General features: G+C 40.7%; 1 protein-coding gene across 1 annotated transcript in view; it reads right to left on the reverse strand.

The window, feature by feature from the left end:
* CARMIL3 (capping protein regulator and myosin 1 linker 3) overlaps window positions 1-15,864 on the reverse strand; it is a 145,062-nt gene that overhangs the window by 5,680 nt on the left and 123,518 nt on the right. Inside the window, 5 exon segments of the mRNA XM_040416884.1 lie at window positions 90-187; window positions 267-496; window positions 681-744; window positions 1,443-1,565; window positions 2,481-2,568. Of these exon segments, the coding sequence (XP_040272818.1) occupies window positions 90-187; window positions 267-496; window positions 681-744; window positions 1,443-1,565; window positions 2,481-2,568 (603 nt within the window).

The raw sequence follows: 15,864 nt of genomic DNA on the forward strand, positions 1-15,864 counted from the left end.
CTGATGAACATGTAATGGGTTGAGTCACATCTTGTATGATGTAAGAGCTACACTGCTATAAGGACTTTGTCCAAAGAATTTTATCATACCTGTTTGATTGCGTTAATACTGTCCGATGGAAAAACTCATCCAAGCCTTCATCTATAGCAGGATCAGGGCGTTCTGAGTCAGATGCTGGACCTCGGATCTGGGGAATAAAGAGAAATTGTCACGCATCCCTTAATGACTATGCAATGTGATGAATGTAAATGTATCATCATACTCACCTTGCCTCCTCCTGGTGCTCTGCGGGATTGTTGTTTCGGCCTGTCCCGGGTCTGGTGCTGCAGTTTACTCCCTTCTGTGGGTAGTTCAGAAAGACCTTCTAGAGATACGCTTAGAGAGCGAGAGAGCTGACTGCTAGCAGATGAGGAGAGCGCGGGTGGAGAACTGAGTTCACGGGAGCCAGGGGAACCCAAATCTAGGGTCTTGGGGCTTAATTCCTGCTCACTCACACCTACCAAATGAGGGGCATATGGATTTAGTTAATATTATAATATAATAATATATTAATAAGTTAATATGTCTTTCAGCCATAAGAGAAAAGTAAAGGGATGTTTTCCACAAAGCATACAGAATGAAGAAGTATAAGTTGAAGCTGTGCATGACTTTGAGAAAATAGTACATATGAGAGATCTCACTGATAAATGCAGACACGGGCCGGATTTTCCTGCCTTGAAGACGTTTCTTTATTACCATTGTATCCTGCAGAAAGAAAACATGTCATACCAGTAAATTGTGGTGTCCTTAACCAAGCAAGTGAAAATGGCCGTTGTATGTAAGTTGGACATCAGATGAATATGGTTGCGTTTAAGAAGGTGGGGAAAATATGTATCTAGGAGAAAATATAATGTTGGGAAGTAATCCTCAGTACTAAAGAGCAGAGAGTAGCAGTGGTTAAATGTTTTTTTTGGGGACTTTGAGATTAATGGCTTGTCCTTAAGATAGGCCATCGATATCTGATTGGTGGGGATCCAACTCCCACCCAACACAACACCGATTAGCTGATAGAAAGGGCTGTAAAGCTGCAGAGAGTGCTGTGTCCCCTTCAGGGTTTACCGGGCACAGCTCAGTACATATGGAATCCAATGGAACATGACACATTTTTTTCTGAAATATTGAAATGGAAATGGGCAGAATAAACCCATCTCCATTTGAAATCAAAGCTATACAGTAGAGGACTCATGCACTTCTTTGGCAGTCCTATTACAGGTCCATGAAAAAAAAAGTATTAGAGGGGCCGTCCAGCTGGGCAACATTTTTACTAAAGCTACTGACCGAGCGGTCATCTTCTGCAATCCTGGTTTAAGCCTCTGAGCACAATAATATGTTGGTAGACCATGCACATGTACACTGTATAAAAATTGACCCCAAGTGTCTGAAAGCCAAATACTCAGGCTTACAATGCTGGAATACATCTCTCCTTCATGTGTTTCCTGTTTATTCCTGGGTGGTGTCTGAGGGATATATCCCATAATCCTCTGTTCCTCCTCCATAAGAGCCTGCAGCTGAGATCTATGACGGGCCTGTCAGATTAATGAAATGAGGTAGATATAAAAATATGGATTTTTCTGGTGCAAATACAATGCATTGATCTTTTTCTGATGTAATGACGTAGAAGTATATAACTATACACTAAGTCAACTGAAAGGGGTTGTCCAGTTTCCCATATTGATAAGTGAGACCCAGACGATCTGATATTGATGAACCTATCCTGAGAATGGGTAAATATGGGAAACAGGACAATCCCTTTATTGTTCTGTATGATGCCATCCCAAGGGTACATGTACTTGTCTTATAATGGAGTGCTAATTTAGGATATAAGTCCAACTTCACAACCATTTTTATCATTGCAGGCATCTAAAATGAAAAAGTGAGGCAACTTTGCAATAAGTCTTGCTTAAAAATGTCTTACCATTTTTCTTTTAAAGGGTCACTGTGCTTTCATACGTTATAGGGATATATCAAAAATTTAGATCAGTGGCGGTCTGAGCGCTGAGATCACCACCTATAGAACGAGGGGAAAGAAGACCTTTCTTAGAGCTTTCTCTCTCCTCACTACAGGACAGGAAGCGAGACGGACTCAACAGAAAATCTATGAGCCCGTCTCATACAGCGACGAGAGAGTACACTAAGCAAGCTCTTCTCTTCCCTCATCGGTGGGGGTCTCAGCGCTCAGACCTCCACCGATCAAAACTTTTGATATGTCTATAATATATCAAAAGTTTCCTGAAAATACAGTGACCCTTTTAAAGAAAAATGGAAGGACATTTTTAAGCAAGACTTATTGCAAAGTAGCTCCACTTTTTTCTGGAACAATATAAAAGAATTGGTTGTGACAGTGGACATAGTCTTTAGGCTTGTCATGATTAATGTGATTCCGTATTGTGGCCTGCTATTCTAACCCATCCCATCATGGCCCTCTTATTATGTCTAATTACCAGCTTTCTATGTGTTCTTTGCATTTCCTGTAGAACTTGCTCCAAAACAGAATTACTGAGACGCGTCATGAGGGACAGCTGTGCAGCCCTAGAATGACAGACAGCATATGTCAATTTTACACAATTTTAGAGGATAGCAAATTGTCGATAGTTTCCAATGCCTTTTCTCTTGATGCATTGAAAAGCATGATCAACTATGCTTTTCAATAAAGAGGCATCCTACACAGGCACATACTCAAAATATATAATTTCCAAATATAAAATACATTTTTAAAACCATTATGAAACTTTGCTAGCGGCAATTGGTTATTAATGACAGCCAATCAATATTTTATATTATATAAACGTAAATAACCTAAAAAGCTTAAAGCGAATTAAATACTGATGACTCCTGGGACCCCAACTGATCAGCTTTTCAAAGGAGCTATGGTGTTCACATAAGCACTGCAGCCTCTTTATAGTTTTTCTTTGCAGTTTATACTGGATGTGTGGCTGCCTCCTCAGTCATGCACTCCTGACCACCCTGTCTGCCCTATAGGCTGATTTTAATTAGTGTTAGTACATAGTCAGGCCTGCTCCCCTTCACTCACTGAAGCCATGGCACCAGGAGTGAGATAATTTGTGGACTCTCACTGCAGTCATTGGTAGCCATTTGGCGCCGGTGATGTCGTGGTGTGGGCCTGCTGTATAACCTACACTCCCTGAAGTGTATGGTAGCCGTCATGGCACCTAACAGGTAAAATTTAGCGTAGGAATGTGGAACCTACACTCCCTGAAGTGTATGGTAGCCGTCATGGCACCTAACAGGTAGAATTTAGCGTAGGAATGTGGAACCTACACTCCCTGAAGTGTATGGTAGCCGTCATGGCACCTAACAGGTAGAATTTAGCGTAGGAACCCGTCTAACAGAGATCGCCTTGACGCTCGGCAGACGGGCTCAAATAATTTTGTACAAAACGATTTGCCAAGTATCTCGCACTTATAGTGTAGCACTTGTTATTATTATGCAATTTTGTACTCTATATTGCAGTTAATTGTCGCATTGCATGTTTCTGTCTTTCTCTTTATAGTACAGCAAGCACATTGGGGGAGATTTATCAAGACCGGTGCTTTCTGCGCTGTTCTTGATATCCCATGCACTTCTGGCCTAATTTATGATGAGGGTCAGGCAGTCCGTGCGTCTAAACAGAAATGGAAGGCAGATCAGAGCTGCCGTAGATTTCAAGCTTTATTTGTGCTAGAAAACTTGAATAAATGAAGATAAATTTGTCGTAGCTGGTGGCCATACCTCCTTGCTGTGTCCCCTTTGTGAAAAGTGGTGAGGGCGGCAGAATAAATGGGCGAAGCGACAATTTTTAAAAACACAACACAAAGCTATGCTGACAGACATATGCTGTCTGTCATTGTGACTTTTTAACGCCACTTTATTGGTGCATGGAAGATGGTAAATCTCCCCCTTGTAAAGCAGCTGTGCTCCGTATTGAAGCTCAGTCCCACTGACTTGAATGTGACTGAGCTGCGCGAAGGCCATGTGACCAATGGACGTGTGGTCGCAGGCTGAGGAAGAGGCCAATAATCGGACCAGATATTGATGACCTATCCTGAGGATAAGTCATCAATGTTTAAAGGGGTTTTCTGAGATTTTTATACCTTTGACTAGTGTTGAGCGAACTTTTGTTTTCAAGTTTGGCGTACAAGATTTGGTTTTGGGTTATCTAAGAATTACGTTCTGGATTCTTCTACCACGGACCATAAGTTATGGTCCGTGGTAGCGGAATCCATAACAGAATTCTTAGATAACCTGAACCTGAACCTTGTTCGCCGAACTTAAAACTTAAATCATCACTATCTGATTGGTGGGAGTCTGACACCCGGGAACCCTGCCGATCAACTGTTTGAGAAGGCAGTGCCATCTCTCTGCTTTTCCTAGGCCGAGTGACAATACTTCATGTGTCACGTGGCCTAGGAGCAGCTAGGCCCAAATTAAGTGAATGGGGCTCAGGTCAATACCACCGATCAGATACTGATGACCTATCTAGAGGATAGGTCATCAGTATAAAAATCCTGGAAAACCCCTTCAGAGTAAAGTATCTCATCAGAGGCAATTTTATGAAGGAATTTTATTATCAATTTCCTGATATACAGTCAGGTCCATAAATATTGGGACATCAACACAATTCTAACATTTTTGATTCTATACACCACCACAATGGATTTGAAATGAAACAAACAAGATGTGCTTTAACTGCAGACTGTCAGCTTTATTTTGAGGGTATTTACATCCAAATCAGGTGAACGGTGTAGGAATTACAACAGTTTGCATATGTGCCTCCCACTTGTTAAGGGGCCAAAAGTAATGTGACATAATAATAATCATAAATCAAACTTTCACTTTTTAATACTTGGTTGCAAATCCTTTGCAGTCGATTACAGCCTGAAGTCTGGAACGCATAGACATCACCAGACGCTGGGTTTCATCCCTGGTGATGCTCTGCCAGGCCTCTACTGCAACTGTCTTCAGTTCCTGCTTGTTCTTGGGGCATTTTCCCTTCAGTTTTGTCTTCAGCAAGTGAAATGCATGCTTAATCGGATTTAGGTCAGGTGATTGACTTGGCCATTGCATAACATTGCATTTCTTTCCCTTAAAAAACTCTTTGGTTGCTTTTGCAGTATGCTTTAGCTCATTGTCCATCTGCACTGTGAAGCACCGTCCAATGAGTTCTGAAGCATTTGGCTGAATATGAGCAGATAATATTGCATGAAACACTTCAGAATTCATCCTGCTGCTTTTGTCAGCAGTCACATCATCAATAAATACAAGAGAACCAGTTCCATTGGCAGCCATACATGCCCACGCCATGACACTACCACCACCATGCTTCACTGATGAGGTGGTATGTTTAGGATCATGAGCAGTTCCTTTCCTTCTCCATACTCTTCTCTTCCCATCACTCTGGTACAAGTTGATCTTGGTCTCATCTGTCCATAGGATGTTGTTCCAGAACTGTTAGGGCTTTTTTAGATGTCATTTGGCAAACTCTAATCTGGTCTTCCTGTTTTTGAGGCTCACCAATGGTTTACATCTTGTGGTGAACCCTCTGTATTCACTCTGGTGAAGTCTTCTCTTGATTGTTGACTTTGACACACATACACCTACCTCCTGGAGAGTGTTCTTGATCTGGCCAACTGTTGTGAAGGGTGTTTTCTTCACCAGGGAAAGAATTCTTCGGTCATCCACAACAGTTGTTTTCCGTGGTCTTCCGGGTCTTTTGGTGTTGCTGAGCTCACCGGTGTGTTCCTTCTTTTTATGAATGTTCCAAACAGTTGTTTTTATCGCACCTAATGTTTTTGCTATCTCTCTGATTTAGCACACTTGAAATGAACTCTGGACCTTTTATCTGCTTATTGTAATTGGGATAATGAGGGAATAACACACACCTTGCCATGGAACAGCTGAGAAGCCTATTGTCCCATTACTTTTGGTCCCGTAACAAGTGGGAGGCACATATGCAAACTGTTGTAATACCTACACCGTTCACCTGATTTGGATGTAAATACCCTCAAATTAAAGCTGACAGTCTGCAGTTAAAGCACATCTTGTTTGTTTCATTTCAAATCCATTGTGGTAGTGTATAGAGCAAAAAATTTCTGAGTTGTGTCGGTGTCCCAATATTTATGGACCTGACTGTATCTATTAGGCCTCTTTCACACAAGTGATATGGATTGTGTCAGGATCTGTTCAGGATAAAAACTGATTGTTTTGCATACAAGTTCAATCAGTTTTGTCTGAAACTGTATTTAGTGTGTGCGTTTTTTCTGCATGGATGCAATCAGTTGTGATGCATTTTTCATGCGTGTGAAAAATAAAACTCTACATCTCCTATCAACCATTAGTGAAAAACACATTGCATCTGGATATCTTCCATTTCTCACAAAAGCCCCATTCACTTCTATGAAACCAGAGCTGTGTGAAAAACGCACAGTATAGAACCGGTTGCGATTTTTCCTGAACGATGATGCGTGAAAAACGCCGCTCATGTTCACAGACCCATCGCAATTAATGGTCAGGATTCAGTCCGGATGCTATGGGTTTGCTACACGCATCGCTTCCGAAAGTTGCTCGTTTGAGAAAGCCGTAATACTCAAATTGCTCCAGTGTAAGCCCTCATGCACACGGCCGTTGTGCGGCCATTTCATACATTGGGGACGGCAATTTGTGGTCCCCAATGCACGGGAAACGTCTGTGCGGCGGCCGGGACGGATTGAGACCCATTTAACTTGACTAGGTCCATGATCCATACGCACCACAAAAAAATAGAACATGTTCTATTTTTTTGCGGTGCGGAGGCACAGACAACAACGCCACAGAAGCACTTTGTAGTGCTTCCATGGAGTTCCGTGTCTCCGTTTCGCACCGCATCTCCGGATTGCGGACCCATTCAAGTGAATGAATCCGAATCCATGATGCGGGGAGCACACGGCCGGTGCCCGCATATTGCGGACCCGCTGTTTGCGGTTCGCAATACGGCCACGGCCAGGCAACGGCCGAGTGCATGAGGCCTAAAGCTGGGTGTTGGGGCAAGGCTGGTGTGTGGAATTCAAATTCCTTGTAGCTAACCTCCCTACATCATCCTCAGCATACAGGTATCATTTACTGTACTGAGCTGGTATACTGTATCATTTACTGTACTGAGCTGGTATACTGTATCATTTACTGTACTGAGCTGGTATACTGTATCATTTACTGTGCTGAGCTGAGCTGGTATACTGTATCATTTACTGTACTTAGCTGGTATACTGTATCATTTACTGTACTGAGCTGGTATACTGTATCATTTACTGTACTGAGCTGAGCTGGTATACTGTATCATTTACTGTACTGAACTGGTATACTGTATCATTTACTGTACTGAGATGGTATACTGTATCATTTACTGTACTGAGCTGAGCTGATATACTGTATCATTTACTGTGCTGAGCTGAGCTGGTATACTGTATCATTTACTGTACTGTGCTGAGCTGGTATACTGTATCATTTACTGTACTGTGCTGAGCTGGTATACTGTATAATTTACTGTACTGAGCTGGTATACTGTATCATTTACTGTGCTGAGCTGGTATACTGTATCATTTACTGTACTGAGCTGAGCTGGTATACTGTATCATTTACTGTACTGAGCTGAGCTGGTATACTGTATCATTTACTGTACTGAGCTGGTATACTGTATCATTTACTGTACTGAGCTGGTATACTGTATCATTTACTGTACTGAGCTGAGCTGGTATACTGTATCATTTACTGTGCTGAGCTGAGCTGGTATACTGTATCATTTACTGTACTGTGCTGAGCTGGTATACTGTATCATTTACTGTACTGAGCTGGTATACTGTATCATTTACTGTACTGAGCTGAGCTGGTATACTGTATCATTTACTGTGCTGAGCTGGTATACTGTATCATTTACTGTACTGAGCTGAGCTGGTATTCTGTATCATTTACAGTACTGAGCTGGTATACTGTATCATTTACTGTGCTGAGCTGGTATACTGTATCATTTACTGTACTGTGCTGAGCTGGTATACTGTATCATTTACTGTACTGAGCTGGTATAATGTATCATTTACTGTACTGAGCTGGTATACGGTATCATTTACTGTACTGAGCTGGTATACTGTATCATTTACTGTACTGAGCTGAGCTGGTATACTGTATCATTTACTGTACTGAGCTGGTATACTGTATCATTTACTGTACTGAGCTGAGCTGGTATACTGTATCATTTACTGTACTGAGCTGGTATACTGTATCATTTACTGTACTGAGCTGAGCTGGTATACTGTATCATTTACTGTGCTGAGCTGAGCTGGTATACTGTATCATTTACTGTACTTAGCTGGTATACTGTATCATTTACTGTACTGAGCTGGTATACTGTATCATTTACTGTACTGAGCTGAGCTGGTATACTGTATCATTTACTGTACTGAACTGGTATACTGTATCATTTACTGTACTGAGATGGTATACTGTATCATTTACTGTACTGAGCTGAGCTGATATACTGTATCATTTACTGTGCTGAGCTGAGCTGGTATACTGTATCATTTACTGTACTGTGCTGAGCTGGTATACTGTATCATTTACTGTACTGTGCTGAGCTGGTATACTGTATCATTTACTGTACTGAGCTGGTATACTGTATCATTTACTGTGCTGAGCTGGTATACTGTATCATTTACTGTACTGAGCTGAGCTGGTATACTGTATCATTTACTGTACTGAGCTGAGCTGGTATACTGTATCATTTACTGTACTGAGCTGGTATACTGTATCATTTACTGTACTGAGCTGGTATACTGTATCATTTACTGTACTGAGCTGAGCTGGTATACTGTATCATTTACTGTGCTGAGCTGAGCTGGTATACTGTATCATTTACTGTACTGTGCTGAGCTGGTATACTGTATCATTTACTGTACTGAGCTGGTATACTGTATCATTTACTGTACTGAGCTGAGCTGGTATACTGTATCATTTACTGTGCTGAGCTGGTATACTGTATCATTTACTGTACTGAGCTGAGCTGGTATTCTGTATCATTTACAGTACTGAGCTGGTATACTGTATCATTTACTGTGCTGAGCTGAGCTGGTATACTGTATCATTTACTGTACTGTGCTGAGCTGGTATACTGTATCATTTACTGTACTGAGCTGGTATAATGTATCATTTACTGTACTGAGCTGGTATACTGTATCATTTACTGTACTGAGCTGGTATACTGTATCATTTACTGTACTGAGCTGAGCTGGTATACTGTATCATTTACTGTACTGAGCTGGTATACTGTATCATTTACTGTACTGAGCTGAGCTGGTATACTGTATCATTTACTGTACTGAGCTGGTATACTGTATCATTTACTGTACTGAGCTGAGCTGGTATACTGTATCATTTACTGTACTGAGCTGGTATACTGTATCATTTACTGTACTGAGCTGAGCTGGTATACTATATCATTTACTGTACTGAGCTGGTATACTGTATCATTTACTGTGCTGAGCTGGTATACTGTATCATTTACTGTACTGAGCTGAGCTGGTATACTGTATCATTTACTGTACTGAGCTGAGCTGGTATACTGTATCATTTACTGTACTGAGCTGGTATACTGTATCATTTACTGTGCTGAGCTGGTATACTGTATCATTTACTGTACTGAGCTGAGCTGGTATACTGTATCATTTACTGTACTGAGCTGAGCTGGTATACTGTATCATTTACTGTGCTGAGCTGGTATACTGTATCATTTACTGTACTGAGCTGGTATACTGTATCATTTACTGTACTAAGCTGAGCTGGTATACTGTATCATTTACTGTACTGAGCTGGTATACTGTATCATTTACTGTGCTGAGCTGGTATACTGTATCATTTACTGTACTGAGCTGAGCTGGTATACTGTATCATTTACTGTACTGAGCTGGTATACTGTATCATTTACTGTGCTGAGCTGGTATACTGTATCATTTACTGTACTGAGCTGAGCTGGTATACTGTATCATTTACTGTACTGAGCTGAGCTGGTATACTGTATCATTTACTGGTCTGAGCTGGTATACTGTATCATTTACTGTACTGAGCTGGTATACTGTATCATTTACTGTACTGAGCTGAGCTGGTATACTGTATCATTTACTGTACTGAGCTGGTATACTGTATCATTTACTGTACTGAGCTGAGCTGGTATACTGTATCATTTACTGTACTGAGCTGGTATACTGTATCATTTACTGTGCTGAGCTGGTATACTGTATCATTTACTGTACTGAGCTGAGCTGGTATACTGTATCATTTACTGTACTGAGCTGGTATACTGTATCATTTACTGTACTGAGCTGAGCTGGTATACTGTATCATTTACTGTACTGAGCTGAGCTGGTATACTGTATCATTTACTGTACTGAGCTGAGCTGGTATTCTGTATCATTTACTGTACTGAGCTGGTATACTGTATCATTTACTGTGCTGAGCTGAGCTGGTATACTGTATCATTTACTGTACTGTGCTGAGCTGGTATACTGTATCATTTACTGTACTGAGCTGGTATACTGTATCATTTACTGTACTGAGCTGAGCTGGTATACTGTATCATTTACTGTACTGAGCTGAGCTGGTATACTGTATCATTTACTGTACTGAGCTGAGCTGGTATACTGTATCATTTACTGTACTGAGCTGAGCTGGTATACTGTATCATTTACTGTACTGAGCTGGTATACTGTATCATTTACTGTACTGAGCTGGTATACTGTATCATTTACTGTACTGAGCTGAGCTGGTATACTGTATCATTTACTGTACTGAGCTGAGCTGGTATACTGTATCATTTACTGTACTGAGCTGAGCTGGTATACTGTATCATTTACTGTACTGAGCTGAGCTGGTATACTGTATCATTTACTGTACTGAGCTGGTATACTGTATCATTTACTGTGCTGAGCTGGTATACTGTATCATTTACTGTACTGAGCTGAGCTGGTATACTGTATCATTTACTGTACTGAGCTGAGCCGGTATACTGTATCATTTACTGTACTGAGCTGAGCTGGTATACTGTATCATTTACTGTGCTGAGCTGGTATACTGTATCATTTACTGTACTGAGCTGGTATACTGTATAATTTACTGTGCTGAGCTGGTATACTGTATCATTTACCGTACTGAGCTGAGCTGGTATACTGTATCATTTACTGTACTGAGCTGAGCTGGTATACTGTATCATTTACTGTGCTGAGCTGAGCTGGTATACTGTATCATTTACTGTACTGAGCTGGTATACTGTATCATTTACTGTGCTGAGCTGGTATACTGTATCATTTACTGTACTGAGCTGAGCTGGTATACTGTATCATTTACTGTACTGAGCTGGTATACTGTATCATTTACTGTACTGAGCTGAGTTGGTATACTGTATCATTTACTGTACTGAGCTGGTATACTGTATCATTTACTGTACTGAGCTGAGCTGGTATACTGTATCATTTACTGTACTGATCTGAGCTGGTATACTGTATCATTTACTGTACTGAGCTGAGCTGGTATACTGTATCATTTACTGTGCTGAGCTGGTATACTGTATCATTTACTGTACTGAGCTGAGCTGGTATGCTGTATCATTTACTGTACTGAGCTGGTATACTGTATCATTTACTGTGCTGAGCTGGTATACTGTATCATTTACTGTACTGAGCTGGTATACTGTATCATTTACTGTACTGAGCTGGTATACTGTATCTTTTACTGTACTGAGCTGAGTTGGTATACTGTATCATTTACTGTACTGAGCTGGTATACTGTATCATTTACTGTACTGAGCTGAGCTGGTATACTGTATCATTTACTGTACTGAGCTGAGCTGGTATACTGTATCATTTACTGTACTGAGCTGGTATACTGTATCATTTACTGTACTGAGCTGAGCTGGTATACTGTATCATTTACTGTACTGAGCTGGTATACTGTATCATTTACTGTGCTGAGCTGGTATACTGTATCATTTACTGTACTGAGCTGGTATACTGTATCATTTACTGTACTGAGCTGGTATACTGTATCATTTACCGTACTGAGCTGAGCTGGTATACTGTATCATTTACTGTACTGAGCTGAGCTGGTATACTGTATCATTTACTGTGCTGAGCTGAGCTGGTATACTGTATCATTTACTGTACTGAGCTGGTATACTGTATCATTTACTGTGCTGAGCTGGTATACTGTATCATTTACTGTACTGAGCTGAGCTGGTATACTGTATCATTTACTGTACTGAGCTGGTATACTGTATCATTTACTGTACTGAGCTGAGTTGGTATACTGTATCATTTACTGTACTGAGCTGGTATACTGTATCATTTACTGTACTGAGCTGAGCTGGTATACTGTATCATTTACTGTACTGATCTGAGCTGGTATACTGTATCATTTACTGTACTGAGCTGAGCTGGTATACTGTATCATTTACTGTGCTGAGCTGGTATACTGTATCATTTACTGTACTGAGCTGAGCTGGTATGCTGTATCATTTACTGTACTGAGCTGGTATACTGTGTCATTTACTGTGCTGAGCTGGTATACTGTATCATTTACTGTACTGAGCTGGTATACTGTATCATTTACTGTACTGAGCTGGTATACTGTATCTTTTACTGTACTGAGCTGAGTTGGTATACTGTATCATTTACTGTACTGAGCTGGTATACTGTATCATTTACTGTACTGAGCTGAGCTGGTATACTGTATCATTTACTGTACTGAGCTGAGCTGGTATACTGTATCATTTACTGTACTGAGCTGGTATACTGTATCATTTACTGTACTGAGCTGAGCTGGTATACTGTATCATTTACTGTACTGAGCTGGTATACTGTATCATTTACTGTGCTGAGCTGGTATACTGTATCATTTACTGTACTGAGCTGGTATACTGTATCATTTACTGTACTGAGCTGGTATACTGTATCATTTACTGTACTGAGTTGGTATACTGTATCATTTACTGTACTGAGCTGGTATACTGTATCATTTACTGTACTGAGCTGAGCTGGTATACTGTATCATTTACTGTACTGAGCTGGTATACTGTATCATTTACTGTGCTGAGCTGGTATACTGTATCATTTACTGTACTGAGCTGAGCTGGTATACTGTATCATTTACTGTACTGAGCTGAGCTGGTATACTGTATCATTTACTGTGCTGAGCTGGTATACTGTATCATTTACTGTACTGAGCTGAGCTGGTATACTGTATCATTTACTGTACTGAGCTGGTATACTGTATCATTTACTGTACTGAGCTGAGTTGGTATACTGTATCATTTACTGTACTGAGCTGGTATACTGTATCATTTACTGTACTGAGCTGAGCTGGTATACTGTATCATTTACTGTACTGATCTGAGCTGGTATACTGTATCATTTACTGTACTGAGCTGAGCTGGTATACTGTATCATTTACTGTGCTGAGCTGGTATACTGTATCATTTACTGTACTGAGCTGAGCTGGTATGCTGTATCATTTACTGTACTGAGCTGGTATACTGTATCATTTACTGTGCTGAGCTGGTATACTGTATCATTTACTGTACTGAGCTGGTATACTGTATCATTTACTGTACTGAGCTGGTATACTGTATCTTTTACTGTACTGAGCTGAGTTGGTATACTGTATCATTTACTGTACTGAGCTGGTATACTGTATCATTTACTGTACTGAGCTGAGCTGGTATACTGTATCATTTACTGTACTGAGCTGAGCTGGTATACTGTATCATTTACTGTACTGAGCTGGTATACTGTATCATTTACTGTACTGAGCTGGTATACTGTATCATTTACTGTACTGAGCTGAGCTGGTATACTGTATCATTTACTGTACTGAGCTGGTATACTGTATCATTTACTGTGCTGAGCTGGTATACTGTATCATTTACTGTACTGAGCTGGTATACTGTATCATTTACTGTACTGAGTTGGTATACTGTATCATTTACTGTACTGAGCTGGTATACTGTATCATTTACTGTACTGAGCTGGTATACTGTATCATTTACTGTACTGAGCTGAGCTGGTATACTGTATCATTTACTGTACTGAGCTGGTATACTGTATCATTTACTGTGCTGAGCTGGTATACTGTATCATTTACTGTACTGAGCTGGTATACTGTATCATTTACTGTGCTGAGCTGGTATACTGTATCATTTACTGTACTGAGCTGGTATACTGTATCATTTACTGTACTGAGCTGAGCTGGTATACTGTATCATTTACTGTACTGAGCTGAGCTGGTATACTGTATCACTTACTGTACTGAGCTGAGCTGGTATACTGTATCATTTACTGTACTGAGCTGGTATACTGTATCATTTACTGTGCTGAGCTGAGCTGGTATACTGTATCATTTACTGTACTGTGCTGAGCTGGTATACTGTATCATTTACTGTACTGAGCTGGTATACTGTATCATTTACTGTGCTGAGCTGGTATACTGTATCATTTACTGTACTGAGCTGAGCTGGTATACTGTATCATTTACTGTACTGAGCTGGTATACTGTATCATTTACTATACTGAGCTGGTATACTGTATCCTTTACTGTACTGAGCTGAGCTGGTATACTGTATCATTTACTGTGCTGAGCTGGTATACTGTATCATTTACTGTACTGAGCTGGTATACTGTATCATTTACTGTACTGAGCTGGTATACTGTATCATTTACTGTGCTGAGCTGGTATACTGTATCATTTACTGTACTGAGCTGAGCTGGTATACTGTATCATTTACTGTACTGAGTTGGTATACTGTATCATTTACTGTACTGAGCTGGTATACTGTATCATTTACTGTACTGAGCTGAGCTGGTATACTGTATCATTTACTGTACTGAGCTGGTATACTGTATCATTTACTGTACTGAGCTGGTATACTGTATCATTTACTGTGCTGAGCTGGTATACTGTATCATTTACTGTACTGAGCTGGTATACTGTATCATTTACTGTACTGAGCTGAGCTGGTATACTGTATCATTTACTGTACTGAGCTGGTATACTGTATCATTTACTGTACTGAGCTGAGCTGGTATACTGTATCATTTACTGTACTGAGCTGAGCTGGTATACTGTATCATTTACTGTACTGAGCTGAGCTGGTATACTGTATCATTTACTATACTGAGCTGGTATACTGTATCATTTACTGTACTGAGCTGGTATACTGTATCATTTACTGTGCTGAGCTGGTATACTGTATCATTTACTGTACTGAGCTGGTATACTGTATCATTTACTGTACTGAGCTGAAGTTAGAAGGGGGACAGTAGTAATGACTATTTGTAGTGTCCCACTAGGTTAAGGTGGGCACTGCACAAAAGGGGTTAATGTGTCTTTATTACATTTAATGTTATGTGTATGCATTTCCCTGTGTTTAACTGGTGTCAGGCCTAGTTAGGGTGCAGTTTAGCCTCCCAGACATTAGAGGGAGCCAGAGAGCCCTAGATATATATAGGAAGGCCCAGGCAGGGGAGTGGTAGTTCATTCCAGGGGACTAGAGGAGTTACTTCGTCCACCTGAAGCTCCTGAGGCTAGGCTTAGCTCAGTAGAGACACCCCAGTTGCAGGACAGCACCTCCTGGGAGAAACCTGCAGCTTCCCAACCAAGCAGGGATAATACAAGTCAGATAAGTACCCTGATGGGCAGAGGTTCTATAAAGTACAGCAAGCGCCAATACTGGAGAGAGAATTTATATACCAAGGATTAAAGCCAGCATTTAGGCATCCGGGCCTTGGGATTCAGCCAGCTAGAATAGCTGAGGGGAAT

Source organism: Bufo bufo, chromosome 2 (assembly GCF_905171765.1).
Source record: "Bufo bufo chromosome 2, aBufBuf1.1, whole genome shotgun sequence".
Lineage (NCBI taxonomy): Eukaryota > Metazoa > Chordata > Amphibia > Anura > Bufonidae > Bufo > Bufo bufo.